Below are 26140 nucleotides of genomic sequence, written 5' to 3'. Positions count from 1 at the left end.
AAATATGTTTGATCGAGAATTTAAAATCCTGTTCAAGTGTTCACCATTATGCTAGCTCAATCTTGCTCACTCCCAGCGCTATGGCTAACTTAGGCTCCAAATTTCCATCCTGTTAAATTCCACACTGTTAGGATTATGCACCTAACAGGTTGGAAAATGCACCAAATAAAATGTAAGTGACTGAGCTTGTCCAATATGTTTTTCGGACCAATATGTTTTCCTTTTTCTGATAGTATACAAAAGTTATGAGGTCCAAAAGGCACCGCATAGTTGGAATGACCCAATTTTTTCATCTGGAGATGAACAACAAAAAATGAGGCAGAAATAAACTTAAAGCGGAGTTGAAGTCCTGCTTGACACGTTTCAATCATATAAATTCCTCAGTCAGTTTCTGGGACGACTGGAAAACATTGTCTCCCATTGCTCTTGCTATGTTTGGGGTTCCACCTGTCTCTATGCTGAGTTTGTTTAATATTCCAGTGTACCTGCAAGTCACCATCCCAGAGTTCCTTTAGCAGTCATATCTGCGTATCCCTCTGGCTCCCATATCAAACCCCTACCCTTCCTCTGCCATCAACGACCATGCTTCGCCACGTCTCGTGTGGCGCCGCCACCTCTAACGAGTTCTTGGAGTTGTGCATCTTGTGCTGGCTGCTGTCAGTGGAACGTGGCTGCAGGGTGATTGTCCCCCGGAGGCTTTCCATGCCGCGACGCAGCTCCTTGCGAATGTTGTCGCTGGAGAGCACGTAGAGGATGGGGTTGATGGCGCTGTTAAAGGTGGACAGGCCCAGAGAGATAGTGTAAGGGGTGTAGATGCTTTCTTCGAAGTGGCACGTCTTCTGCAGCTTGGGGATGTGGAAGGTGACTGCGCGCAGCAGTAGGATGACGTGGTACGGCGCGAAGCACACCAGGAAGAGGACAACCACGGCAATCGCCAAGTTGCGCACCCGTTCCTTCTGGCATGGCTGCAGCCCCGTGCTGGCCTGCACGCTGGCCAGGATGGCACGGTTGGTGACCACCAGCACGACTAGCGGGGCCAGGAAGCCAATGATGAAGCGTGCGTAGTTGAAGCCCGTCACGGTGAGCGTGCTCTGGCCCGGCTCGAAGCATCTCCCCTCTGTCGCATTGCCCTCCGTCATGGTAAAAACTGGCACGTGGCCTATGAACACCACCAAGACGATTGCTATGGTAACCACAACTGCCAGCCTCTGTCGGCGAAGGCCGCGCGACTCCACAGCGTAGACCACGGCCACATATCGGTCGCAGGAGACGCAGCACAGCAGAAAGATGCTGATGTACATGTTGTTGAAGAAGAAGTAGCCTGTCACCTTGCAAGCCATGGAGCTCCAGCGCCACTGGTGGCCCATGTTCACATAGTCGGCCCACATGGGCAGGGTGCAGAGGTACATGAGGTCGCACACAGACAGGCTCAACAGGTAGATGCCCAGGACGTTTTTGCGGCGCACCTGGAGGAAGGTCAGGTAGACAGTAGCGATATTGGCGGGCAGCCCAATGATCAGTACCATACTGTAAAGCACCACCAGGGGCACGCGGTCCACGGCGTAGGTCAGGGTGCAGTTGGTGGCCGTCACGCTGATCTGAGTCACGGTCGTCTCATGCATGGTGTCTGGAGGGTAAGAGGGAAAAAGCGAGGTCACATTTCCCATTTTGGTATGCAGGTTGTGTGATATATAAACCTTTGAATGTATGCGGACACAAATGAGGATATCACCAGATGAACTCTAAATCACTCAATTTCAGAGCATTTTTCCGCAGACGTTTCCATGTTTACAGGCGTTTTGCTGGCTTGTTTCACAGCTTTCTGTTTTACAGAATTCTAGGCCTAGGCCCTTATATGTAATCCACATCCATTCCTTCTCATGGTCTGTCTACTCTACAGCCACTGTGGTCTAATGTGATAGACTTTACCTTACTTACACACACAGACAGACACAGAATTACTCTGTATTCACAGGAAACCCCTTATGGGCCACTAAAGGAAGAATGAGTGATTTGCTCGAAGGACACAGAAGCTGAGTTATGTGCATAGTGGGTCACACATACATGACTATGTGCAACTGTCCAAAAGTGGCAACATGGTTTAAAGTCAGCCCTCGGCTTTATGGAAATGTACATCTGAGTTGTCAAGGCCCTTAGCATGTTGAGTCATTAACATGTTAAAGCGCTTCTTTGCTGAGAATAAATTAGCAAGCAACCAAAACCACACGATAGACAAGTAATACCACAACTACCAGTTGGTGCATCTCAACTGAAACCTAACCATCTCAACTGAAAACTAACCTTGACGACTCATCAAGTCATCAACATTTACATTTACATTTACGTCATTTAGCAGACGCTCTTATCCAGATCGACTTACAGTTAGTGAATACATTTTTTTTTTTTATACTGGCCCCCCGTGGGAAACGAACCCACAACCCTGGCGTTGCAAACGCCATGCTCTTTCAACTGAGCTACATCCCTGCCGGCCATTCCCTCCCCTACCCTGGACGACGCTGGGCCAATTGTGCGCCGCCCATGAGTCTCCCGGTCGCGGCCGGCTGCGACTGAGCCTGGATTCGAACCAGGATCTCTAGTGGCACAGTTAGCACTGCGATGCAGTGCCTTAGACCACTGCGCCACTCAGGAGTAAACCTTGATGGTCATTGTTAGACCCATTTTGGTACATAAAGAAAATGTACCGTATAAATATATATGTATATATATATATACATATTTTGGTTGATTTGTTATTGAATATAGAATTGTATGACAACTGTTTATTGTATGTATAGAAACCCCACTTTATGACTATTGTGGCACCTAGTGGCCTGTTGGACAGCATAAAAGGATTATGGGTAAAGATGGCGTCAGTATAATTGGAACAGGTGTAGGGGGCCTGTATGGAAGACGCCAAGGAGAAACAGCTTTCAACCGTGTAAACCATTTAATTTATCTTACATAATTGTTTTATTTTAACTATTTTTTTTACATTTATGGATTTACCTTTTTTGACATCATTACCATCCTGGAACCTGTTAGAACACCCGGACTATATTGTTTGTTTTCCCATTTATCAGCCTGGAACTGTGTGACAACTCAGACAATTCTTTGTGAGTAATAAATATAATTGAACTACAACAACTCTGAAGTCTATCAATGTTAAAACAAATGATAGTCCCACTAAGCACAAACCAGATGGGATGGCGTATCGCTTCAGAATGCTGTGGTAGCCATGCTTGTTAAGTGTGCCTTGAATTCTAAATAAATCACAGACAGTGTCACCAGCAAAGCACCCCCTCACCATCACACCTCCTCCTCCAAGCTTCACGGTGGGAACCACACGTGCAGAGATTATCTGTTCACCTACTCTGCGTCTCACAAAGACACGGCGGTTAGAACCAAAAATCTCCAATATGGACTCATCAGACCAAAGGACAGATTTCCACTGGTCTAATGCCCATTGCTCATGTTTCTTGGCCCAAGCAAGTCTTTTATTATTATTGGTGTCCGTTAGTAGTGGTTTCTTTGCAGCAATTCGACCATGAAGGCCTGATTCACGCAGTCTCCTCTGAACAGCTGATGTTGAGATGTGTCGGTTACTTGAACTCTGTGAAGCATTTATTTGGGCTGCAATCTGAGGTGCATTTAACTCTAATGAATTTATCCTCTGCAGCAGAGGTAACTCTGGGTCTTCCTTTCCTGTGGTGGTCCTCATGAGAGCCAGTTTCATCATAGCGCTTCATGGTTTTTGCGACTGCACTTGAAGAAACGTTAAAAGTTCTTGATATTTTCCGTATTGACTGACCTTCATGTCTTAAAGTAATGATGGACTGTTGTTTCTCTTTGCTTATTTGAGCTGTTCTTGCCATAATATGGACTTGGTCTTGTAACAAATAGGGCTATTGTCTGTATACCGCCCCTACCTTGTCACAACACAACTGATTGACTCAAACACATTAAGAAGGAAAGAAATTCCACAAATTAACAAGGCACACGTGTTAATTGAAATGCATTCCAGGTGACTACCTCATGAAGCTGGTTGAGAGAATGCCAAGAGTGTGCAAAGCTGTTATCAAGGCAAAGGGTGGCTATTTGAAGAAAATATATTTTGATTTGTTTAACACATGATTCCATATGTGTTATTTCATAGTTTTGATGTCTTCACTATTATTCTACAATGTAGAAAATAGTAAAAAAGAAAGAAAGAAAAACCCTGGAATGAGTAGGTGTGTCCAAACTATTTGACTTGTACTGTATATCTGTTGCTTTTATATCGTTTTTGTAAACAGTTAATCTGTATGTGGGACCAATACATTGGATATGCCTAGGCTAAACGTTCAGGCACTTTGGAGAGGTTGAAAAAAACAATTGGATACCCCTTGTTGACCCCCGACACCACCACAATATTTGAGAGAGGTTGGGGTTGTAAAAATGTAATTTTTATAGTGAACAATAACTTTTAAGCACATCCAGTGTGCAAAAACAGTGCAATTACCACATTCTGACACTTTGGAGAGGTTGAAAGGACACTTGAATGTACCCTGGACACCCCATAACACAACCACAATGTTTGAGTGAGTGTGGCGAGTGATTTGAAAGGAGTCAGGCGCAGGAGGGTAAATCACAGAATAAAAGGGTTTATTCCGAAGGCACAGCGGTACGCAGTAATGCGTCAAACACTCCAGTGCGTAATCAGGCGCACTGGGAAACAACAAGGCACACGTGTGAAATATCCCGGCGATACAAAATACAAGGAGCTCCACCGAGCTACACTAACCTCCACAATAAGCAATCACACACAAAGACAAGGGGGCAGAGGGAACACTTATACAGGTACTGATGAGGGGATATGAACCAGGTGTGTGTAATAAACAAGACAAAACAAATGGAATGATGAGATGAGGAGCGGCAGTGGCTTGAAGGCTGGTGGCGACGAAACGGCGAAGCCTGCCTGAACGAGGAGAGGAGGCAGCTTCGGAGGAAGTCGTGACAGTGAGGTTGATATGGTAGAAATTGTGTTTTTACTGAACAAATAGAATTTAGGGATTGCAAATATGTAATAGCACTGGAATTATCTAATTTACAGACATATTGGAGGGTTATTTAGTAGCAATGCAAATATCATGGTACACTCTGGTACTTTTTATTGGTAAATTTACAAACATACACTACCGTTCAAAAGTTTGGGGTCCCTTAGAAATGTCCTTGTTTTCAATGAAAACATACATGAAATGAGTTTGAATAGGAAATATAGCAAAATGCATAGAAATAATCATTTTTAATTGAAATAATAATTGTGTTCTTCAAACTTTGCTTTCGTCAAAGAATCCTACATTTGCAGCAATTACAGCCTTGCAAACCTTTGGCATTCTAGTTGTCAATTTGTTGAGGTAATCTGAAGAGATTTCACCCCATGCTTCCTGAAGCACCTCCCACAAGTTGGATTGGCTTGATGGGCACTTCTTACGTACCATACGGTCAAGCTGCTCCCACAACAGCTCAATAGGGTTGAGATCCGGTGACTGTGCTGGCCACTCCATTATAGACAGAATACCAGCTGACTGTTTCTTCCCTAAATAGTTATTGCATAGTTTGGAGCTGTGCTTTGGGTCATAGTCCTGTTGTAGGAGGACATTAGCTCCAATCAAGCGCCGTCCACAGGGTATGGCATGGCGTTGCAAAATGGAGTGATAGCCTTCCTTCTTCAAGATACCCTTTACCCTGTACAAATCTCCCACTTTACCACCACCAAAGCACCCCCAGACCATCACATTGCCTCCACCATGCTTGACAGATGGCATCAAGCACTCCTCCAGCATCTTTTCATTTGGTCTGCGTCACACAAATGTTATTCTTTGTGATCCGAACACCTCAAACTTCGATTCGTCTGTCCATAACACTTTTTTCTAATCTTCCTCTGTCCAGTGTCTGTGTTCTTTTGCCCATCTTAATATTTTCTTTTTATTGGCCAGTGTGAGATATGGCTTTTTCTTTGCAACTCTGCCTAGAAGGTCAGCATCCCGCAGTCGCCTCTTCACTGTTGACGTTGAGACTGGTGTTTTGCGGGTACTATTTAATGAAGCTGTCAGTTGAGGACCTGTGAGGCGTCTGTTTCTCAAACTAGACACTCTAATGTATTTGTCCTCTTGCTCAGTTGTGCACCGGGGCCTCCCACTCCTCTTTCTATTCTGGTTAGAGCCAGTTTGCGCTGTTCTGTGAAGGGAGTAGTACACAGCGTTGTACGAGATCTTCAGTTTCTTGGCAATTTCTCGCATGGAATAGCCATTTCTCAGAACAAGAATAGACTGATGAGTTTCAGAAGAAAGTTATTTGTTTCTGTCCATTTTCAGCCTGTAATCGAACCCACAATTGCTGATTCTCCAGATACTCAACTAGTCTCAAGAAGGCCAGTTTTATTGCTTCTTTAATCAGTACAACAGTTTTCAGCTGTGCTAACATAATTGCAAAAGGGTTTTCTAATGATCAATTAGCCTTTTAAAATGATAAACTTGGATTAGCAAACACAACGTGCCTGTCACGCCCTGGCTCTGGGACTCTGTTATGTTGAGCCAGGGTGTCACGCGTGCTGTAGGTGGGTGTAGTGGTGGAATCAAACGCAGAACACCGAAGGATAGTCCAAACAACTTTAGTAATTCTCCAAACAGGAAAAATGACAACACTTGCCCGAAGGCAAAAATACGCACAAAGGCGAAATAGCAACAAGCGCACTAACAGGTGCGAAACGCTCCAACGCAGTGGAGGAAAGCTCAACCGAGCGAAAGGGCGAAAATAAGCCCTACACACGACAGACCAAAATCAATAACACACAACACTAGACAAACACAACGAGAAACTTATAGGACACTAATTACGCTAAACGAGAACAGGTGTGACAACAAACAGACAAAAGCAAACGAACATGAAACATACAACGGTGGTAGCTAGTATTCCGGAGACAACGAACGCCGAAGCCTGCCCGAACAAGGGAGAGAGGCAGCCTCGGCCGAAACCGTGACAGTACCCCCCCCTTGACGCGCGGCTCCAGACCTGCGCCGACTCCGGCCTCGGGGACGACCCGGAGGACGCGGAGCAGGGTGCGTCGGGTGCCCACGATGGAATTCCGTCAGGAGAGACGGGTCCAGAATGTCTCTCCTCGGCACCCAGCACCGCTCCTCCGGACCGTACCCCTCCCACTCCACTAGATACTGGAGACCCCCCATCCGACGTCTCGAATCCAAGATGGACCTCACGGAGTACGCCGGTGCCCCCTCGATGTCCAATGGGGGCGGAGGAGTCTCCCTGATCTCACTTTCTTGGAGTGGGCCAGCCACCACTGGCCTGAGAAGGGACACATGGAACGAGGGGTTAATACTTTTATATTCAACAGGTAGTTGTAATTTATAACACACCTCGTTCAACCTTCCCAGGACTTTAAATGGCCCTACAAACCGCCGACCCAGTTTCCGACAGGGCAGGCGGAGGGGCAGGTTTCTGGTAGAGAGCCACACTCGATCACCAGGTGCGTACACCGGTCCCTCACTGCGGTGGAGATCGGCGCTCGCCTTTTGACGTCGGAGGGCCCGCTGCAGGTGGACGTGTGCAGCGTTCCATGTCTCCTCCGAGCGCCGCGCCCACTCATCCACCGCAGGAGCCTCGATCTGGCTCTGCTGCCAAGGTGCCAGAACCGGCTGGTACCCTAACACACATTGGAAAGGGGTTAGGTTAGTGGAGGAATGGCGTAGGGGAATTCTGGGCCATTTCGGCCCAGGGAACGTACCTTGCCCACTCCTCCGGCCGGTCCTGGCAGTATGTTCTAAGAAACCTACCCACATCCTGGTTCACACGTTCCACCTGCCCATTACTCTCCGGGTGGTAACCCGAGGTGAGGCTCACCGAGACCCCCAACCGCTCCATAAAAGCTTTCCAGACTCTGGAGGTAAATTGGGGACCTCGATCAGACACAATATCCTCGGGTACCCCGTAGTGCCGGAACACATGGGTGAATAGGGCTTCGGCAGTTTGCAGGGCGGTAGGAAGGCCCGGCATGGGGAGCAAACGACAGGCCTTAGAAAACCGGTCCACAACGACCAGTATAGTGGTATTCCCCTGTGAAGGAGGAAGGTCAGTAAGGAAATCCACCGAGAGGTGGGACCATGGTCGCTGTGGAACGGGCAGGGGTAGTAACTTACCCCTAGGCAGATGTCTAGGCGCCTTACACTGGGCGCACACCGAGCAGGAGGAAACATAAACCCTCACATCCCTTGCCAACGTGGGCCACCAGTACTTGGCACTAAGACAGTGCACTGTCCGGCCGATACCCGGATGTCCAGAGGAGGGTGACGTGTGAGCCCAATAGATCAATCGATCCCGAACCTCGAGCGGAACATACTTCCGACCCTCCGGGCATTGTGGTGGACTAGGGTCGGTGCGTAACGCCCGCCGAGCTCAGCATCGACCTCCCACACTACCGGTGCCACCAGACACGACTCCGGCAGTATGGGGAGTGGGCTCCACGGATCTCTCCTCCGTGTCATACCGCCGAGACAGCGCATCTGCCTTACCGTTCTGTGACCCAGGGATGTACGTGATCTTAAATGTAAACCGGGTCAAGAACATATTCCATCTAGCCTGCCGAGGGTTTAGCCTCCTCGCTGCCCGGATGTACTCCAGGTTACGGTGGTCCGTCAAAATGAGGAAAGGGTGTTGAGCCCCCTCAAGCCAGTGCCTCCACACCTTTAGGGCCTGTACCACGGCTAACAGCTCCCTGTCCCCTACGTCATAGTTTCGCTCCGCCGGACTGAGCTTCTTGGAATAGAAGGCACAGGGGCGGAGTTTAGGTGGCGCGCCTGACCGTTGTGAAAGCACGGCTCCAATACCGGCCTCAGACGCGTCCACCTCTACCTGAAATGGTAAAGAGGGATCTGGATGCGCCAGCACTGGAGCCGAGGTAAACAGGTCCTTCAGCCTCCCAAATGCCCTGTCCGCCTCGGCAGACCACTGCAGACGCACCGGGCCCCCCTTCAAGAGAGACGTGATGGGAGCTGCCACCTGTCCAAAACCCCGGATAAACCTCCGGTAGTAATTCGCAAACCCCAAAAACTGCTGCACCTCCTTCACAGTGGTTGGTGTTTGCCAATTACGCACGGCTGACACCCGGTCTACCTCCATCTTCACCCCTGACGCAGACAACTGATACCCCCAAAAAAGGAGACCGACTCCTGGAAAAACAGACACTTCTCTGCCTTAACATACAGGTCGTGCTCCACCAGCCTCCGCAACACTCTGCGCACCAGGGCCACATGCTCGACACGGGTAGGCGAGTACACGAGAATGTCATCTATGTACACCACGACCCTGCCCCTGCATGTCCCTGAAGATCTCATCCACGAATGATTGGAAAACTGACGGAGCGTTCATCAACCCGTATGGCATGACAAGATACTCGTAATGGCCCGAGGTGGTACTAAAGGCTGTCTTCCATTCATCGCCCTCCCTGATGCGCACCAAGTTGTACGCGCTCCTGAGATCTAATTTAGTGAAGAAACGCGCCCCATGCAAGGACTCAGTCATGGTCGCAATCAGCGGGAGTGGATAACTGTACTTCACCGTGATCTGATTGAGACCACGGTAATCGATGCACGGGCGCAAACCACCATCCTTCTTCTTCACAAAAAAGAAACTCGAGGACGCAGGGGAAGTGGAAGGCCGTATGTATCCTTGTCTCAGAGATTAGTCTATGTAAGTCTCCATAGCTTTCTTCTCCTCCTGAGACAGAGGATACACATGGCTCCGTGGGAGCGCAGCTCCTGCCTGGAGGTCTATCGCACAATCTCCCTGCCTATGGGGTGGCAACTGCGTCGCCCTCGACTTACTAAACGCAATAGCCAAATCCCCATACTCAGGGGGAACGTGCAATGCGGGCACCTGGTTTGGACTCTCCACCGAGGTAGCCCCTACGGAAACGCCTAAACATCTACCCACACACTGGGCAGACCACTCCGTCAGAGCCCTCTCCTGCCACGAAATAGATGGGTTATGGGTACTCAACCAGGGCATGCCCAGCACCACCGGATACGCAGGAGAGTCAATCAGAAATAGCTGAATCATCTCCTGATGACCCCCTGCGCACACATCCTAAGTGGCGCAGTGACCTCCCTGATCAAGCCCGCACCCAACGGACGGCTATCTAGGGCATGAACGGGGAAAGGGACATCAACAGGAAGAAGGGGAATCCCTAAAGCTAAACAAAACTTCTTATCAATAAAATTCCCAGCCGCGCCTGAATCTACCAGCGCCTTATGCTGGGAATGAGGTGCTACCTGTGGAAAACTCACAGGCATACAGAAATGTGCAACAGAGAGCTCTGGGTGAGTGGGGGCGCCTACTCACCTGGAAGGAATCCCCAGTGCGGGACCTGTCGTCCTCTCCCCTAGGAGGCCATCCCCAGCACCTAGCCGCGGTGTGTCCTCCCCGACCACAGTTGGTGCAGGGGATGGACCCCCCAGTAAGCCGACCCCTCCTCTCTCTAGCGCCAGCGCCCCCGAGCTCCATGGGACACGGCTCGGAGGCGCTGGAGGGTGAAATGGACGGACCCCCTCGGGACGTCCCGCGGGTAGCTAGTAGGTTATCCAGCCTGATGGACATGTCGACCAACTGGTCGAACGAGAGGCTGGTGTCCCTACAAGCCAGCTCCCGACGGACGTCCCTCTCGTAGACTACATCTGTAGTGATCGACGAGAGCCCGATCATTCCACCCTGCATCTGCCGCTAGAGTACGGAATTCGAGGGCGAACTCTTGGGCACTCCTCCTCCCCTGCCGGAGGAAGACCAGACGCTCCCCCGCCGTCCCCTCCGGGGATGGTCAAACACCGCCCTGAAGCGGCGGGAGAACTCGTCGTACGTGATGGTGTCCGCGTCGATCCTCCTCCACTCCGCGTTGGCCCATTCCAATGCCTTCCCGGAAAGGCAGGAGATCAGGGCGGACACGCTCTCATGTCCCGAGGGCGCCGGGTGCACGGTGGCCAGGTACAGCTCCACCTGGAGAAGGAATCCCTGACACCCGGCCGCGGTTCCATCGTAGGCTCTCGGGAGCGAGAGTCGGACTCTCGAGGTTCCGGTGCGGGAATGGGCGGACTGGCCGATGGTGCTGGCAGGGAGGGTGGCGGTGGAGGCGTTCCCCAGCCTCGGATGGTGGTGATCACCTCCTGCAGTGCGGTCCCCATCTGCAGGATCTGGTCCCGTTGTTCCCGGACCTGGTCCTCCAGCGTCGTCTGGGCTGCTGCGGCTCCTGCTGATTCCATTATTGGTGTGTTATTCTGTCACGCGTGCTGTAGGTGGGTGTAGTGGTGGAATCAAACGCAGAACACCGAAGGATAGTCCAAACAACTTTAGTAATTCTCCAAACAGGAAAAATGACAACACTTGCCCGAAGGCAAAAATACGCACAAAGGCGAAATAGCAACAAGCGCACTAACAGGTGCGAAACGCTCCAACGCAGTGGAGGAAAGCTCAACCGAGCGAAAGGGCGAAAATAAGCCCTACACACGACAGACCAAAATCAATAACACACAACACTAGACAAACACAACGAGAAACTTATAGGACACTAATTACGCTAAACGAGAACAGGTGTGACAACAAACAGACAAAAGCAAACGAACATGAAACATACAACGGTGGTAGCTAGTATTCCGGAGACAACGAACGCCGAAGCCTGCCCGAACAAGGGAGAGAGGCAGCCTCGGCCGAAACCGTGACACAGGGTGTGTTGTTTCTATGTGTTTTGTGTTCTAGGTTGAGTATCTAGCTCATGTGTTTCTGTGTTGGCCGGGGTGGTTCTCAATCAGAGGCAACGAGTATCAGCTGTTGCTTGTTGTCTCTGATTGGGAACCATACTTAGGCAGCCTGTTTTCCACAGTGTTTTGTGGGATCTTGTTCCGTGTATGGTTAGTGTCTGTTACCAAGGACGTCACGTATCATTTTGTTGTTTTGTTCGTGTGGTACTCTAATAAAATAAGTATGTTCGCAAATCACGCTGCGCATTGGTCCACTGTGTTCGACGATCGTGACAGAAGATCCCACCATAACTGGACCAAGCAGCGTGTCCAGGAGCCAACGCCAGAGGTGAATCTAATGGATATCCACCTCGACTGGGTCAAGCAGCGTGTCCAGGAGCCAACGCCAGAGGTAACCCTAGCGGATATCCACCTCGACTGGGTCAAGCAGCGTGTCCAGGAGCCAACGCCAGAGAGGACTCTAATGGATATCAACCTCGACTGGGTCAAGCCGCGTGAGGAGGAGAGAGGTTGGACTTGGTAGCAGAAGATGGAGAGTCTGGCGAGAGCCATGGAGGCCATAGCCACGGGGGAGAGACGAACCCAATAAATTTTTAGGGGGGGGCTCACACCGTGGACGACGGGACTGCTGGAGGCAGATAAGGGGCGAGTTAGTGGACGAGGAGAGAAGGCCACCGGGTTACGGGAGCCATTGGCGAGTAGAGGGAAGGAAGATGTAGAGGCACGGCGAGAGGTACTGAGGTGTGTTGCCAGTCCGGTCCGGCCCGTTCCTGATCCCCGGGTAAGGCCAGTGGTGTGTGTTCCCAGTGCGGTCCGGCCTGTTCCTGCCCCTCGCACCAAGCCAATGGTGTGCGTCGCCAGCCCGGCTCGGCCTGTTCCTGCCCCCCGCACCAAGCCAATGGTGTGCGTTGCCAGCCCGGCCCGGCCTGTTCCTGCTCCCCGCACCAAGCCAATGGTGCGCGTCGCCAGCCCGGCCCTGCCTGTTCCTGCTCCCCGCACCAAGCCAATGGTGCGCGTCGCCAGCCCGGCCCGGCCTGTTCCTGCTCCCCGCCTATGGTGCGCGTCGCCAGCACGGCCCGGCCTATTCCTGCTCCCCGCACCAAGCCAATGGTGCGCGTCGCCAGCCCGGCCCGGCCTGTTCCTGCTCCCCGCACCAAGCCAGGGGTGCGCGTCGTCAGCCTGGTCCGGCCCGTTCCTGCTCCCCGCACCAAGCCTGTGGTGCGCATCGTCAGCCCGGTTCGGCCCGTCCCTGCTCCCCGCACCAAGCTTGTGGTGCGCATCGTCAGCCCGGTCCGGCCCGTTCCTGCTCCCCGCACCAAGCCTGTAGTGCGCTTCGTCAGCCCGGTTCGGCCCGTCCCTGCTCCCCGCACCAAGCCTGTGGTGTGCGTCGTCAGCCCGGTCCGGCCCGTTCCTGCTCCCCGCACCAAGCCTGTGGTGCGCGTCGTCAGTCCGGCACAGCCCGTGCCTGGGTCACCGGTGCCTGGTCAGGTACCGGTCAGCTGCTCCACATCGGAGCCTAAGCAATCCGCTCCACCGATGTCCAGTCCAGCTCCAGCCAGTGGGGCCAGACCGGACCAGGGGCGCTACGGAGGGTGGTGGTCAAGCCCGGAGCCGGAACCGCCTCCGAGGAGGAATGCCCACCCGGCCCTCCCCTGTTCGGTTTATGTTTGGCGTGGTCGCAGTCCGCGCCTTTGGGGGGGGGGGGGGTACTGTCACGCCCTGGCTCTGGGACTCTGTTATGTTGAGCCAGGGTGTGTTGTTTCTATGTGTTTTGTGTTCTAGGTTGAGTGTCTAGCTCATGTGTTTCTGTGTTGGCCGGGGTGTTTCTCAATCAGAGGCAACGAGTATCAGCTGTTGCTTGTTGTCTCTGATTGGGCACCATACTTAGGCAGCCTGTTTTCCACAGTGTTTTGTGGGATCTTGTTCCGTGTATGGTTAGTGTCTGTTACCAAGGACGTCACGTATCGTTTTGTTCGTGTGGTACTCTAATAAAATAAGTATGTTCGCAAATCACGCTGCGCATTGGTCCACTGTGTTCGACGATCGTGACAGTGCCATTGGAACACAGGACTGATGGGCCTCTGTACGCATATGTAGATATTCAAAAAAAAAAAAAAACAGACGTTTCCAGCCACAATAGCCATTTACAACATTAATAATGTCTACACTGTATTTCTGATCAATTTAATGTTGTTTTAAATGGACAAAAAAAATGCTTTTCTTTCGAAAACAAGGACATTTCTAAGTGACCCCAAACTTTTGAACGGTAGTGTAACAATTTCACAACATATACCCAATACACACAAATCTAAGTAAGGAATTAATTAAGAATATATACATAATGGACGAGCGATATCAGAGTGGCATTGTCACGATCGTCTGAAGGAGGAGACCAATGCGCAGCATTGCGAGTGAACATGATGACTTTAATAATCAAAGCACGTAACTACAAAACAAAATGACGAAACGTGAAGTCCAACAGTACATAGACTAAACAGGAACACGGAAACAATAACCCACAAAACAAAGGAGAAAACACACAGAATATATATGGCTCCCAATCAGAGATAACGAGCCGACAGCTGACACTCGTTACCTCCGATTGGGAGTCATAGACCAATCACCATAGACACAAACAAAATGAAACTCACCCATCCCCAACACCACCAAATGAAATACACCCAAACAAATGAAAGTGAACAACCCTGGCTCAAATATCAAAGTCCATGGAGCCAGAGTGTCACAGTACCCCCCCCTAAAGGTGCGAACTCCGGGCGCACCAACATCAGGACTAGGGAGGGTCTGGGTGGGCGTCTGTCCACGGTGGCGGCTCTGGCCCCGGTCGTGATCCCCACCCCACCACAGTCACAACCTGCTTCGGTAGCCTCCTCCCAATGACCACCCTCCAACTAACCCCCACCTGGACTAAGGGGCAACACCGGACTAAGGGGCAGCATCGGCCTAGGGGGCAGCACCGGGATAAGGGGCAGCACCGGGATAAGGGGCAGCACCGGGCTAAGGGACAGCACCGGGCTAAGGGGCAGCCCCGGGATAAGGGGCAGCACCGGACTAAGGGGCAGCACCGGCCTCAGGGGCAGCACCGGACTAAGGGGCAGCACCGGGCTAAGGGGCAGCACCGGGCTAAGGAGCAGCACCGGGCTAAGGGGCAGTACCGGACTAAGGGGCAGTACCGGACTAAGGGGCAGTACCGGACTAAGGGGCAGTACCAGGCTGGACGACTCTGGCGGATCCCGGCTGGACGGCTCTGGCGGATCCCGGCTGGACGGCTCTGGCGGATCCCGGCTGGACGGCTCTGGCGGATCCCGGCTGGACGGCTCTGGCGGATCCCGGCTGGGACGGCTCTGGCGGATCCCGGCTGGACGGCTCTGGCGGGTCCCGGCTGGACGGCTCTGGCGGGTCCCGGCTGGACGGCTCTGGCGGGTCCCGGCTGGACGGCTCTGGCGGATCCCGGCTGGACGGCTCTGGCGGATCCCGGCTGGACGGCTCTGGCGGATCCCGGCTGGACGGCTCTGGCGGATCCCGGCTGGACGGCTCTGGCGGATCCCGGCTGGGCGGCTCTGGCGGATCCCGGCTGGACGGCTCTGGCGGATCCCGGCTGGACGGCTCTGGCGGATCCCGGCTGGACGGCTCTGGCGGATCCCGGCTGGCTGGCTCTGGCGGATCCCGGCTGGACGGCTCTGGCGGATCCTGGCTGGACGGCTCTGGCGGATCCTGGCTGGACGGCTCTGGCGGATCCTGGCTGGACGGCTCATGGCTGGCTGACGGATCTGGCTGCTCATGGCTGGCTGACGGGTCTGGCTGCTCATGGCTGGCTGACGGATCTGGCTGCTCATGGCTGGTTGACGGATCTGGCTGCTCATGGCTGGCTGACGGATCTGGCTGCTCATGGCTGGCTGACGGATCTGGCTGCTCATGGCTGGCTGACGGATCTGGCTGCTCATGGCTGGCTGACGGATCTGGCTGCTCATGGCTGGTTGACGGTGCTGGCTGGGCGGCTAGCGGTGGAGGCGGACCCCAGCCTCGGATTGCAGTCATCACCTCCAGCAGGGCGGCTCCCATCCGCATGAGCCGCTCCTGCCCGTCACGAACCCGAGCCTCCAGTCCAGCATAGGCTGCGTCGGCTCCTGCTGATTCCATAGCAGGTGTATGATTCTGTCTGGCGGAAGGCTCTAGCGGCTCCGGTCTGGCGGACGGCTCTGAAGGAACAGGCCGGGCTGGGCTGGTGACGCACCCCGTAGGATACGTGCTTGGAGCAGGAACAGGCGGTCCGTGCACCGGGAACACACACCACTGGCCTTAACTGGGGATCAGGAACGGGCCGGACCGGACTGGTAACACACTTCAGTCTCTCATGCCGTGCCACAACAACTTCCCTCCCTCTACTCGCCAATGGCTCCCGTAATCCGATAGCCTTCTCTCCAGCTCTCCCTGTGGCAGCCTCCTGCTGCCCAGGCGCCTAGCCATGTGCCCCCCCAAAAAAATTTTTGGGGAGTAACCACGGGCTTCCAGCCTCGACTCCGCGCTTCCTCTTCATACCACCTCCTCTCGGCTGCAGCTGCCTCCAGCTCTTCACGAGGGCGGTGATATTCCTCCTCATACCACCTCCTCTCGGCTGCAGCTGCCTCCAGCTCTTCACGAGGGCGGTGATATTCCTCCGGTTGTGCCCAAGGACCCTTTCCAGCCCGTATCTCCTCCCATGTCCATGAATCTTTTGGAGGCGTCCATACATCCTGTGTAGGTAGGTCCTGTTGCCGCTTGTTACGCCGCTTGGTCCTCTTGTGGTGGGTTATTCTGTCACGATCGTCTGAAGGAGGAGACCAATGCGCAGCATTGCGAGTGAACATGATGACTTTAATAATCAAAGCACGTAACTACAAAACAAAATGACGAAACGTGAAGTCCAACAGTACATAGACTAAACAGGAACACGGAAACAATAACCCACAAAACAAAGGAGAAAACACACAGAATATATATGGCTCCCAATCAGAGATAACGAGCCGACAGCTGACACTCGTTACCTCCGATTGGGAGTCATAGACCAATCACCATAGACACAAACAAAATGAAACTCACCCATCCCCAACACCACCAAATGAAATACACCCAAACAAATGAAAGTGAACAACCCTGGCTCAAATATCAAAGTCCATGGAGCCAGAGTGTCACAGGCATTGAGTAGAATAGTATAGAATACAGTATATACATATGAGATGGGTAATGCAAGATATGTAAACATTATTAAAGTGACTAAGATACCGTAGAATAGTAAGAATACAGTATATACATATGAGATGAGTAATGCAAGATATGTAAACGTTATTAAAGTGGCTAGTGTTCCATTTCTTAAAGTGACCAGTGATTTTAATGGGCAGAAAAATTGCTTTTCTTTCGAAAACAAGGAGATTTCTAAGTGACCCCAAACTTTTGACCGGTAGTGTGTATATACATACATACATACATATCCTTTTTAAAAATATATTTCCCTTTATTACTTTCCAACCCCACCACCCCTCCCCTAATTGGAGTAAACTAGTGAACAACAACGCTTAGGCCTCTACTTCAAGTTTATACATACTATATATACATTTATATACATTATGGACAGTCAATTTTACAATAATTCTATTTAGTTTGTTTTTACTCCTGAACTTCCTCTACCCTCAACCTCTCCGATCATTTTCATGATGTCCATCCAGTTTGCTTCTATATGCCATATCTTTCAAACTGTTCTCTTTCACAAAAGTTCTCAACCTATAACCTATATACTTATTATATAAAACAAAGTCTCCAAAAACCATCTGACAGCCCAAATACGAAATACTACCTACGACTGAAACAAATAAAGAAACAGGGAGAACACTTCTCAAGTACCTGTACATAGGTCTCCGATCAGACACTGAGTAGTACTGCTGGACATAGAGAAACTAACAGAGAAAACTGAGCAATGGAACACAGGAAAGTGAGGGCATAAATACACAGGTGAACAGGTTATCCAAAGCGACTTACAGTCATGCGTGCATACATTTTTTTTGTGTATGGGTGGTCCCGGGGATCGAACCCACTACCTTGGCGTTACAAGCGCCGTGCTCTACCAGCTGAGCTACAGAGGACCACGTAGTGAGGAGGTGCCTAAGGTTGTCGGAGGATGACACCTAGTGGGTCGCTCCGGAACGAACTGCGACCCCCTCCTGTAACACCTGGGCTCGTAAAGGGGGAGGTAACTGGACTTTTTTTTTTCAAGGAACAGAATCAGAACCGGGAACTAAACTGATCTATACTGTTCCGGAAAATAACCGTTATTTTAAAAGCATGTGGTCGGATGCCAAACAGTTGCCATACCAAGCAGTGATGAAGCCAGTCAAGATGCTCTCAATGGTGCAGCTGTAGAACTATTTGAGGATCTGAGGGCCCATGTCGAATCTTTTCAGCCTCCTGAGGGGGAAGAGGCGTTGTCGTGCCCTCTTCACGACTGTGATCCTCAAAAAATTCTACAGCTGCACCATCGAGAGCATCCTGACTGGTTGCATCACCGCCTGGTATGGCAACTGCTTGGCCTCCGACCGCAAGGCACTACAGAGAGTAGTGCGTACGACCCAGTACATCACTGGGGCCAAGCTTCCTGCCATCCAGGACCTCTATACCAGGCGGTGTCAGAGGAAGGCCCTCAAAATTGTCAAAGACTCCAGCCACCCTAGTCATAGATTGTTCTCTCTGCTACCGCACGGCAAGCGGTACCGGAGTGCCAAGTCTAGGTCCAAAAGACTTCTCAACAGCTTCTACCCCCAAGCCATAAGACTCCTGAACAGATAATCATGGCTACCCGGACTATTTGCACTGCCCCCCCACCCCATCCTTTTTACGCTGCTGCTACTCTGTTAATTATTTATGCATAGTCACTTTAACTCTACCCACATGTACATATTACTTCAACTACCTCAACTAGCCGGTGCCCCCGCACATTGACTCTGCACCGGTACCCCCCTGTATATATAGCCTCCCTACTGTTATTTTATTTTACTTCTGCTCTTTTTTTTCTCAACACTTTTTTTGTTGTTGTTTTATTTTTACTTTTTTTGTTAAAAATAAATGCACTGTTGGTTAAGGGCTGTAAGTAAGCATTTCACTGTAATGTCTGCACCTGTTGTATTCGGCGCATGTGACCAATAACATTTGATTTGATTTGATTTGTTGATGTACGTGGACCATGATAGTTCCTTAGTGATGTGGACACTGAGGAACTTGAAGCTCTCGACCTGTGCCACAACAGCCCCATTAATGTGGATGGGGGCTTGCTCAGCCCTCCGTTTCCTGTAGTCCACGATCAGCTCCTTTGTCTTGCTGAAGTTGAGGGAGAGGTTGATGCCTGGCACCACACAGCCAGGTCTCTGACCTCCTCTCTATAGGCTGTCTCATCGTTGTCGGTGATCAGGCCTACCACTGTCGTGTCGTCTGTAAACGTAATTATGGTGTTAGAGTCATGCGCAGCCATTCAGTCGTGGGTGAACAAGGAGTACAGGAGGGGACTAAAGCACGCACCACCGAGGGGCCTCTGTGTTGAGGGTCAGGCTGGCGGATGTGTTGTTGCCTACCCTCAAAAACCTGGTGTCGGCCCGTCAGGAAGTCCAGTATCCAGATGTAGAGGGAGGTATTTAAACCCAGGGTCCATAGCTTAGTGATGAGCTTGGAGGGCACAATGGTGTTGAACGCTGAGCTGTAGTCAATGAACAGCATTCTCACGTAGGTATTCCGTATTGCCCAGGTGGGAAAGGGCAGTGTGGAGTGCAATAGAGATTGCGTCATCTGTGGATCTGTTGGAGCGGTGTGCGAATTGGAGTGGGTCCAGGGTGTCTGACCAGACTTTCAAAGCATTTCATGGCTACAGATGTGATTGCTTCGGGGTGATAGTCATTTAGACAGGTTACCTTGGCGTTCTTGGGCACAGGGACTATGGGGGTCTGTTTAAAACATATACAGTTGAAGTCAGAAGTTTACATACACTTAGGTTGGAGTCATTCAAACTCGTTCAACCACTCCACAAATTTCTTGTTAACAAACTATTTAATAAACTATGGTTTACCATCTAGCAGGCAAACACAGTACAGGTGCATCAAAGCTGGGACTGAGAGACTGAAAAACAGCTTCTATCTCCAGGACATCAGACTGTTGAACAGTCATCACTAGCCGGCCTCCACCCGGTACCCTGCCCTGCACCTTAGAGACTGCTGCCCTATGTACAGTTGAAGTCTGAAGTTTACATACACTTAGGTTGGAGTCATTCAAACTCGTTTTTCAACCACTCCACAAATGTCTTGTTAACAAACTATAGTTTTGGCAAGTCGGTTAGGACATCTACTTTGTGCATGACACAAGTAATTTTTCCAACAATTGTTTACAGACAGATTATTTAACTTATAATTCACTGTATCACAATTCCAGTGGGTCAGAAGTTTACATAAACTAAGTTGACTGTGCCTTAAACAGCTTGGAAAATTCCAGAAAATGATGTCATGGCTTTAGAAGCTTCTGATAGGCTAATTTACATAATTTGAGTCAATTGGAGGTGTACCTGTGGATGTATTTCAAGGCTTACTTTCAAACTCAGTGCCTCTTTGCTTGACATCATGGGAAAATCCAAAGAAATCAGCCAAATTGTAGACCTCCACAAGTCTGGTTCATCCTTGGGAACAATTTCCAAACGCCTGAAGGTACCACGTTCATCTGTACAAACAATAGTACGCAAGTATAAACACCATGGGACCACGCAGCCGTCATAACGCTCAGGAAGGAGATGCATTCTGTCTCCTAGAGATGAACGTACTTTGGTGCGAAAAGTGCAAATCAATCCCAGAACAACAGCAAAGGACCTTGTGAAGATGCTGGAGGAAACAGGTACAAAAGTATCTATATCCACAGTAAAACGAGTCCTATATCGACATAACCTGAAAGGCCACTCAGCAAGGAAGAAGCCACTGCTCTAAAACCGCCATAAAAAAGCCAGACTACAGTTTGCAACTGCACATAGGGACAAATATCTTACTTTTTGGAGAAATGTCCTCTGGTCTGATGAAACAAAAATAGAACCGTTTGGCCATAATGACCATCGTTATGTTTGGAGGAAAAAGGGGGCCGCTTGCAAGCCGAAAAACACCATCCCAACCGTGAAGCACGGGTGTGGCAGCATCATGCTGTGGGGGTGCTTTGCTGCAGGAGGGACAGGTGCACTTCACAAAAACGAAGGCATCATGAGGAAGGAAAATTATGTGGATATATTGAAGCAACATCTCAAGACATCAGTCAGGAAGTTAAAGCTTGGTCGTAAATGGGTCTTAAATGGGTCATAACGACAACGACAAGTTTGATGTCGGACGACAATAGAATGTTCATGATGTCACTGCGACAACTGTCTACAGACATGTCGATAGACATAGTATAAACCAAGTATAAACCAGCCTTTAGTCTTGAAATCTTTGGTTGTTTAGTACACTACCGTACTCACTCTGTTTAGCACATGGCCTCACATGTGAATCCTTAAAGAGATGGGTGGGGCTAAGTCTTAAAAGGGTGTGAACGATGCTGAATGTGTGTAGACAAAGAAGAGCTCTCCAGTAGGTGCACTTAAACATTTTCTCAAAGGTGGGGTTACAAGTTCATCAACTTTCAAAGCAGAATTACTTTCCCATTGTTCCTCAACTGTAGTGTATGATATGCCATTTTCTAGCTGAGTCTTTACTTTTATCAAATGTAAAAACACAATTTCAAATTTTGCTACATAAGACCGAATCGAGCTGGTCAGTCACATTTATGATGAGGGGTGAATGAATGGATCACTAGAGCACTGGGAAAATCAACCTGGTCTCAGAGCATTTATTTTATTCTGTATGTAAATCCGAACCACTCCATTTAATATGATATGTTACGTTTCGTATGGTATGTATTAATTTATGGATGTCCATCACCCATTTAGTATGATATGTTACAAATTACATTTTGTATTATAGTATATTACAAATTAGGGTTAGGGGAAGGGTTAGCTAACATGCTAAATAGTTGCAAAGTAGCAAGTAGTTGAAAAGTTGCTTATTAGCTAAAATGCAAAAGTTGTCTGTGATGAGATTGGAACTTGCAACCCCCTAATTTGAGTTCCTGGATTTACATTTACTATGTTACCTCTAGTCTATGAAACCAGGCTGGGAAAATAGGCATCAGGGAACTGCTGCCTGGCAAACGAGACTAGGAGATGATAGGGTACATAAAACAAATGTACCTTTGAATCATTAATACATTGTAGTACAAGTAACCTATATGCATTTAGCATGGCATTTACCATTCAGAATGTATAAATCATAGCCCATAAGCTGTAGCTTCTACAGAACCATGGACCAGCCCACTGGTTCAGTCAGTGCATAGCCTACCCATATCTATTGGACCGTTTTCTCTGAAACTGAGCTTCTGCGCTGAAATGGAATCTACCACCGGACTAGACACTTTTGATCGATATTGAAAGAGGGGCTGGCTCCTCCGCCGGCTGTAAGGCTTTGTCTTCATTGTGTTACATGCCCTCTTTCCTGACACACATGTATGGTTTGGAAGGACACGATGACTTTCGGAGCAAATGAAACCTTTTCTCAATGTGTCGCCTGCCATTAGTGACGGTGGCGCACGTTCATTTCACCCCAGTTAATCTCGGTGCTCCGGGCATTTTTGAGGAGGCGCCTCTTTCAACTCACTTGACAGTTTGTATGGGAGACCCAGGTGGGTCGTGTAGTGCTACATTATCTAATGTTATGTCTAGGCTAGCGTAGCCTACTTGATGGCACACACAATATTCTGAAAATAAGGTTGAGATATAACGGGCAGAGCGTGCGTGAGCGCTCGTGCGACAGATTTAGTCACATTAATTGACATAAACAACATGCACTGCAAGGTTCCTACAACAACCTGACTGATTACAAATATTTTACCATTTCAGATTTCGCTTTGACTTTGGAACAGAATACAATTTAAGGCATTGCCACAGAATTTAAAATAAACGAATCTATTCATTAAATATTGATAATATTTTTACATTTACATTTTAGTCATTTAGCAGACGCTCTTATTCAGAGCGATTTACAGGAGCAATTAGGGTTAAGTGCCTTGCTCAAGGGCACATCGACAGATTTTTCACCTAGTCGGCTCGGGGATTAGAACCAGCGACCTTTCGGTTACTGGCACAACGCTCTTACCCACTAAGCTACCTGCCTTTGTTTACAATAAAAAAATGTATACAACATTTAACCACCCACTGAGTCGAACAAGGTGGCAAGCTGAACAGCTATGCTTTGCTTATTGAACACTTAATAATGAATAGCCGTCTGGAATGATTAATCCGTTTTTTAAATTATATTATACTAATAACTAATAGCCACCAATAAACTCACTATTTTCTTTAATTTCCTTACCCAAATGTAGGCTACAATAACAGATAACTACCAGTGACTGAGGTGACCTGTATAGCCTATAAATGAACCTACATTTCCCCCGCATGACCCTTGAAGACTAAAAAAGAATAATCAACATTTCTAGAGTTTTTCTCAGTCGATCACCAAAAGACCAAACTACACTTTCAATCACTAAATCAATAATTTCTAAAAAGTGCTAATTATCTCAATCACACGTTTCAACATTTGTCAGAGAAACTCACCGTTTTGCTGTATCATCTCTCGAAATCCGTAAACAGCCTTCATTCATTGCTGCCTTAAAGAGAGCATGCTTCTTCCACCTTCGTTATACATGCTACATTCATAGGCATGCTGTTTAAACATCCGCCACGATAGTAGTACGTGCGCATGGGAAGGTCCACGCGCTCTGAAATGTGACGTGGTTTGAATATAGGAACATCAGAAGTGACAAATCATTGAAGTATTGCTCTAGTGAACTCTACCACCTCTGCTTAAAAAATATATTGCAATGACTTCTTGAAAAAGACACACATGACCACATAAGGTCGTTTTTTCCTTTATAAAACTACTTTAAAAAATAAACTGTTGATGATTCATCTACTGTGTGTCTTCTGTGTAAAACGGAAGGAAATGCAATGAGTAAGCCAGCACAGTCACAATCGCCTACCTATACCTATCACATTCTTTCAGTTGAACACACTTGCCTAGGGGGTAAGCGGTGAGGCTAAGGGTTCTAAACAGGGCTGTACATCAGTGGTTTCAAACCTGTTGTTACTTCAGAATTTTCTGGTGACCTACACCAGTGTCCCAAACTCGGCCAATGCCATGTCATCGACTGTGCGGTCGGGCACCAGATTGCAATAACATACAGTTCCTTCAGAAAGTATTCATACCCCTAAACGTATTCCACATTTTGTTGTGCTACGGCCTGAATTCAAAATGGATTACATAATTTTTTTTCTCACCCATCTACACACAACACCTCATAATGACAAAGTTAAAACATGTTTTTATAAATGTTTGAAATATAGATACATCTCATTTACATAAGTATTAACACCCCTGAGTCAATACATATTAGAATCACCTTTGGCAGAGATTACAGCTTTGAGTCTTTCTTGGTAAGCCTTTTAGAGCTTTGGACACCTGGATTGTACAATATTTGCCCATTATTCTTTTCAAAATTCTTCAAGCTCTGTCAAAATTGGTTGTTGATCATTGCTAAACAACCATTTAAGTCTTGCCATAGATTTTCAAGCAGATGTAAGTCAAAACTGTAACTTGGTCACTCAGGAACATTCACTTTCTTCTTGGTAGGCAAATCCAGTGTAGATCTGGCCATGGGTTATAGGTTATTGTCCTGCTGAAAGGTGAATTCATCTCCCAGTGTCTGGTGGAAAGCAAACTGTTACGTGAATTATTTAACAAACTATTTTAGTGTCTCTGTGCGTCTCCCAAAAGGTTGTAAGTCTTTTGGGATTTAAGTAACGGCCAGAGTCCCGGTCTGCATAGTCAGAGATATTTATTCATTGAGAATTCTGCCATCACAATTTCAGAGTCCATCTTTTATACTCATACAAAAAGAAATCCCTTCCCTCTGTAGGTGGGCTGTAGTTTTCCACTCTAAAACTGCTCTACTGACCTTCAGTTCACACACACACATATACACACATGCATACACACATACATACACACACACATATCCTACTCCCTGCTTTACTCAGTTATTGCCGTTCTCACAATATTCTGCACCATGTTTTCATAACAGTTTCTCCCCTCCCTAAATTGGGAGGCCTCTTTATCTTAGTTTCTCAGTTGTCTTTGTTGTCTGGCCTAACTCTTACTCACATTGCTAAATAGTGGCTCAATGCCATAGCCTTTACTGGTCCTACACTCACACATTTCTAACACATTATACACAGTTTCAGGGTGTAATAATTAGTCATTAATAATTAATCTATCACAAACTGAACCAGGTTTTCCTCTAGGATTTAGCTTGTGCTTAGTACCATTCAGTTTTTTTTTCATCCTGAAAAACTCACCAGTCCTTAATGATTACAACCATACCCATAACATGATGCAGCCACCACTATGCTTGAAAATATGGAGAGTGGTACTCAGTAACCTGTTGTATTGGATTTGCCCCGAACATAACACTTTGTAGTCAGGACAAAAAGTTAATTACTTTGCAGTATTACTTTTGTGCCTTGTTGCAAACAGGATGCATGTTTGTACAGGCTTCCTTCTTTTCACTCTGTCAATTAGGTTGTTGATCCAACCTCAGTTTTCTCCTATCACAGCCATTAAACTCTGTAACTGTTTTAAAGTCACCATTGGCCTCATGGTGAAATCCCTGAGCGGTTTCCTTCCTCTCCGGCAACTGAGTTAGGAAGGACGCCTTTATCTTTGTAGTGACTGGGTGTATTGATACACCATCGAAAGTGTAATTAATAACTTCACCATGCTCTAAGGGATATTCAATGTCTGCTTAAATTTTTTTTTTTTTTACCCTTCTACCAAAAGGTGCCCTTCTTTGCGAGGCATTGGAAAACCTCCCTGGTCTTTGTGGTTGAAATTCACTGCTCGACTGAGGGACCTTACAGATAATTGTATGTGTGGTGTACAGAGATGAGGTAGTCATTAAAAAATATTCTTAAAAACACTATTATTGCACACAGAATGAGTCCATGGCAACTTATTATGTGACTTGTTAAGCACATTTTTAGGCTTGTCATAACATAGGGGTTGAATACTTATTGACTCAAGACCTTTCAGCTTTTAATTTTTTATTAATTAGTAAACATTTTGAAAAACGTAATTCCACTTTGACATTATGGGGTATTGTAAGATCCAGGAACTGTACGATCTGGCATGCGT

The 26140-nt window shown here is 48.5% G+C and overlaps 1 protein-coding gene across 1 annotated transcript; it reads right to left on the bottom strand.

Annotated features, from left to right (window-relative positions):
* LOC121552441 (probable G-protein coupled receptor 132) lies at positions 1-23627 on the bottom strand. The gene is made up of 2 exons (XM_041865377.1): positions 23506-23627; positions 1-1627 (listed from the first exon to the last, which is right to left on the bottom strand). Exons 1-2 carry the CDS (start codon positions 23546-23548, stop codon positions 549-551), a joined length of 1122 nt encoding a protein of 373 aa, XP_041721311.1. The 5' UTR covers positions 23549-23627; the 3' UTR covers positions 1-548.
* Between the last annotated feature and the right edge of the window lie 2513 nt (positions 23628-26140).

The sequence above is a fragment of the Coregonus clupeaformis genome, chromosome 36 (assembly GCF_020615455.1).
Source record: "Coregonus clupeaformis isolate EN_2021a chromosome 36, ASM2061545v1, whole genome shotgun sequence".
In the NCBI taxonomy this organism is placed as follows: domain Eukaryota; kingdom Metazoa; phylum Chordata; class Actinopteri; order Salmoniformes; family Salmonidae; genus Coregonus; species Coregonus clupeaformis.
This window is presented reverse-complemented; position numbering and strand designations above follow the sequence as displayed.

Coding starts and splice junctions, on each gene's coding strand:
- LOC121552441 (XM_041865377.1), bottom strand. CDS start 23,548: ATGAAGGCTGTTTACGGATTTCGAGAGATGATACAGCAAAACG. Junction 1,628..23,505: donor AGAGATGATACAGCAAAACG/GTGAGTTTCTCT, acceptor CTTACCCTCCAG/ACACCATGCATGAGACGACC.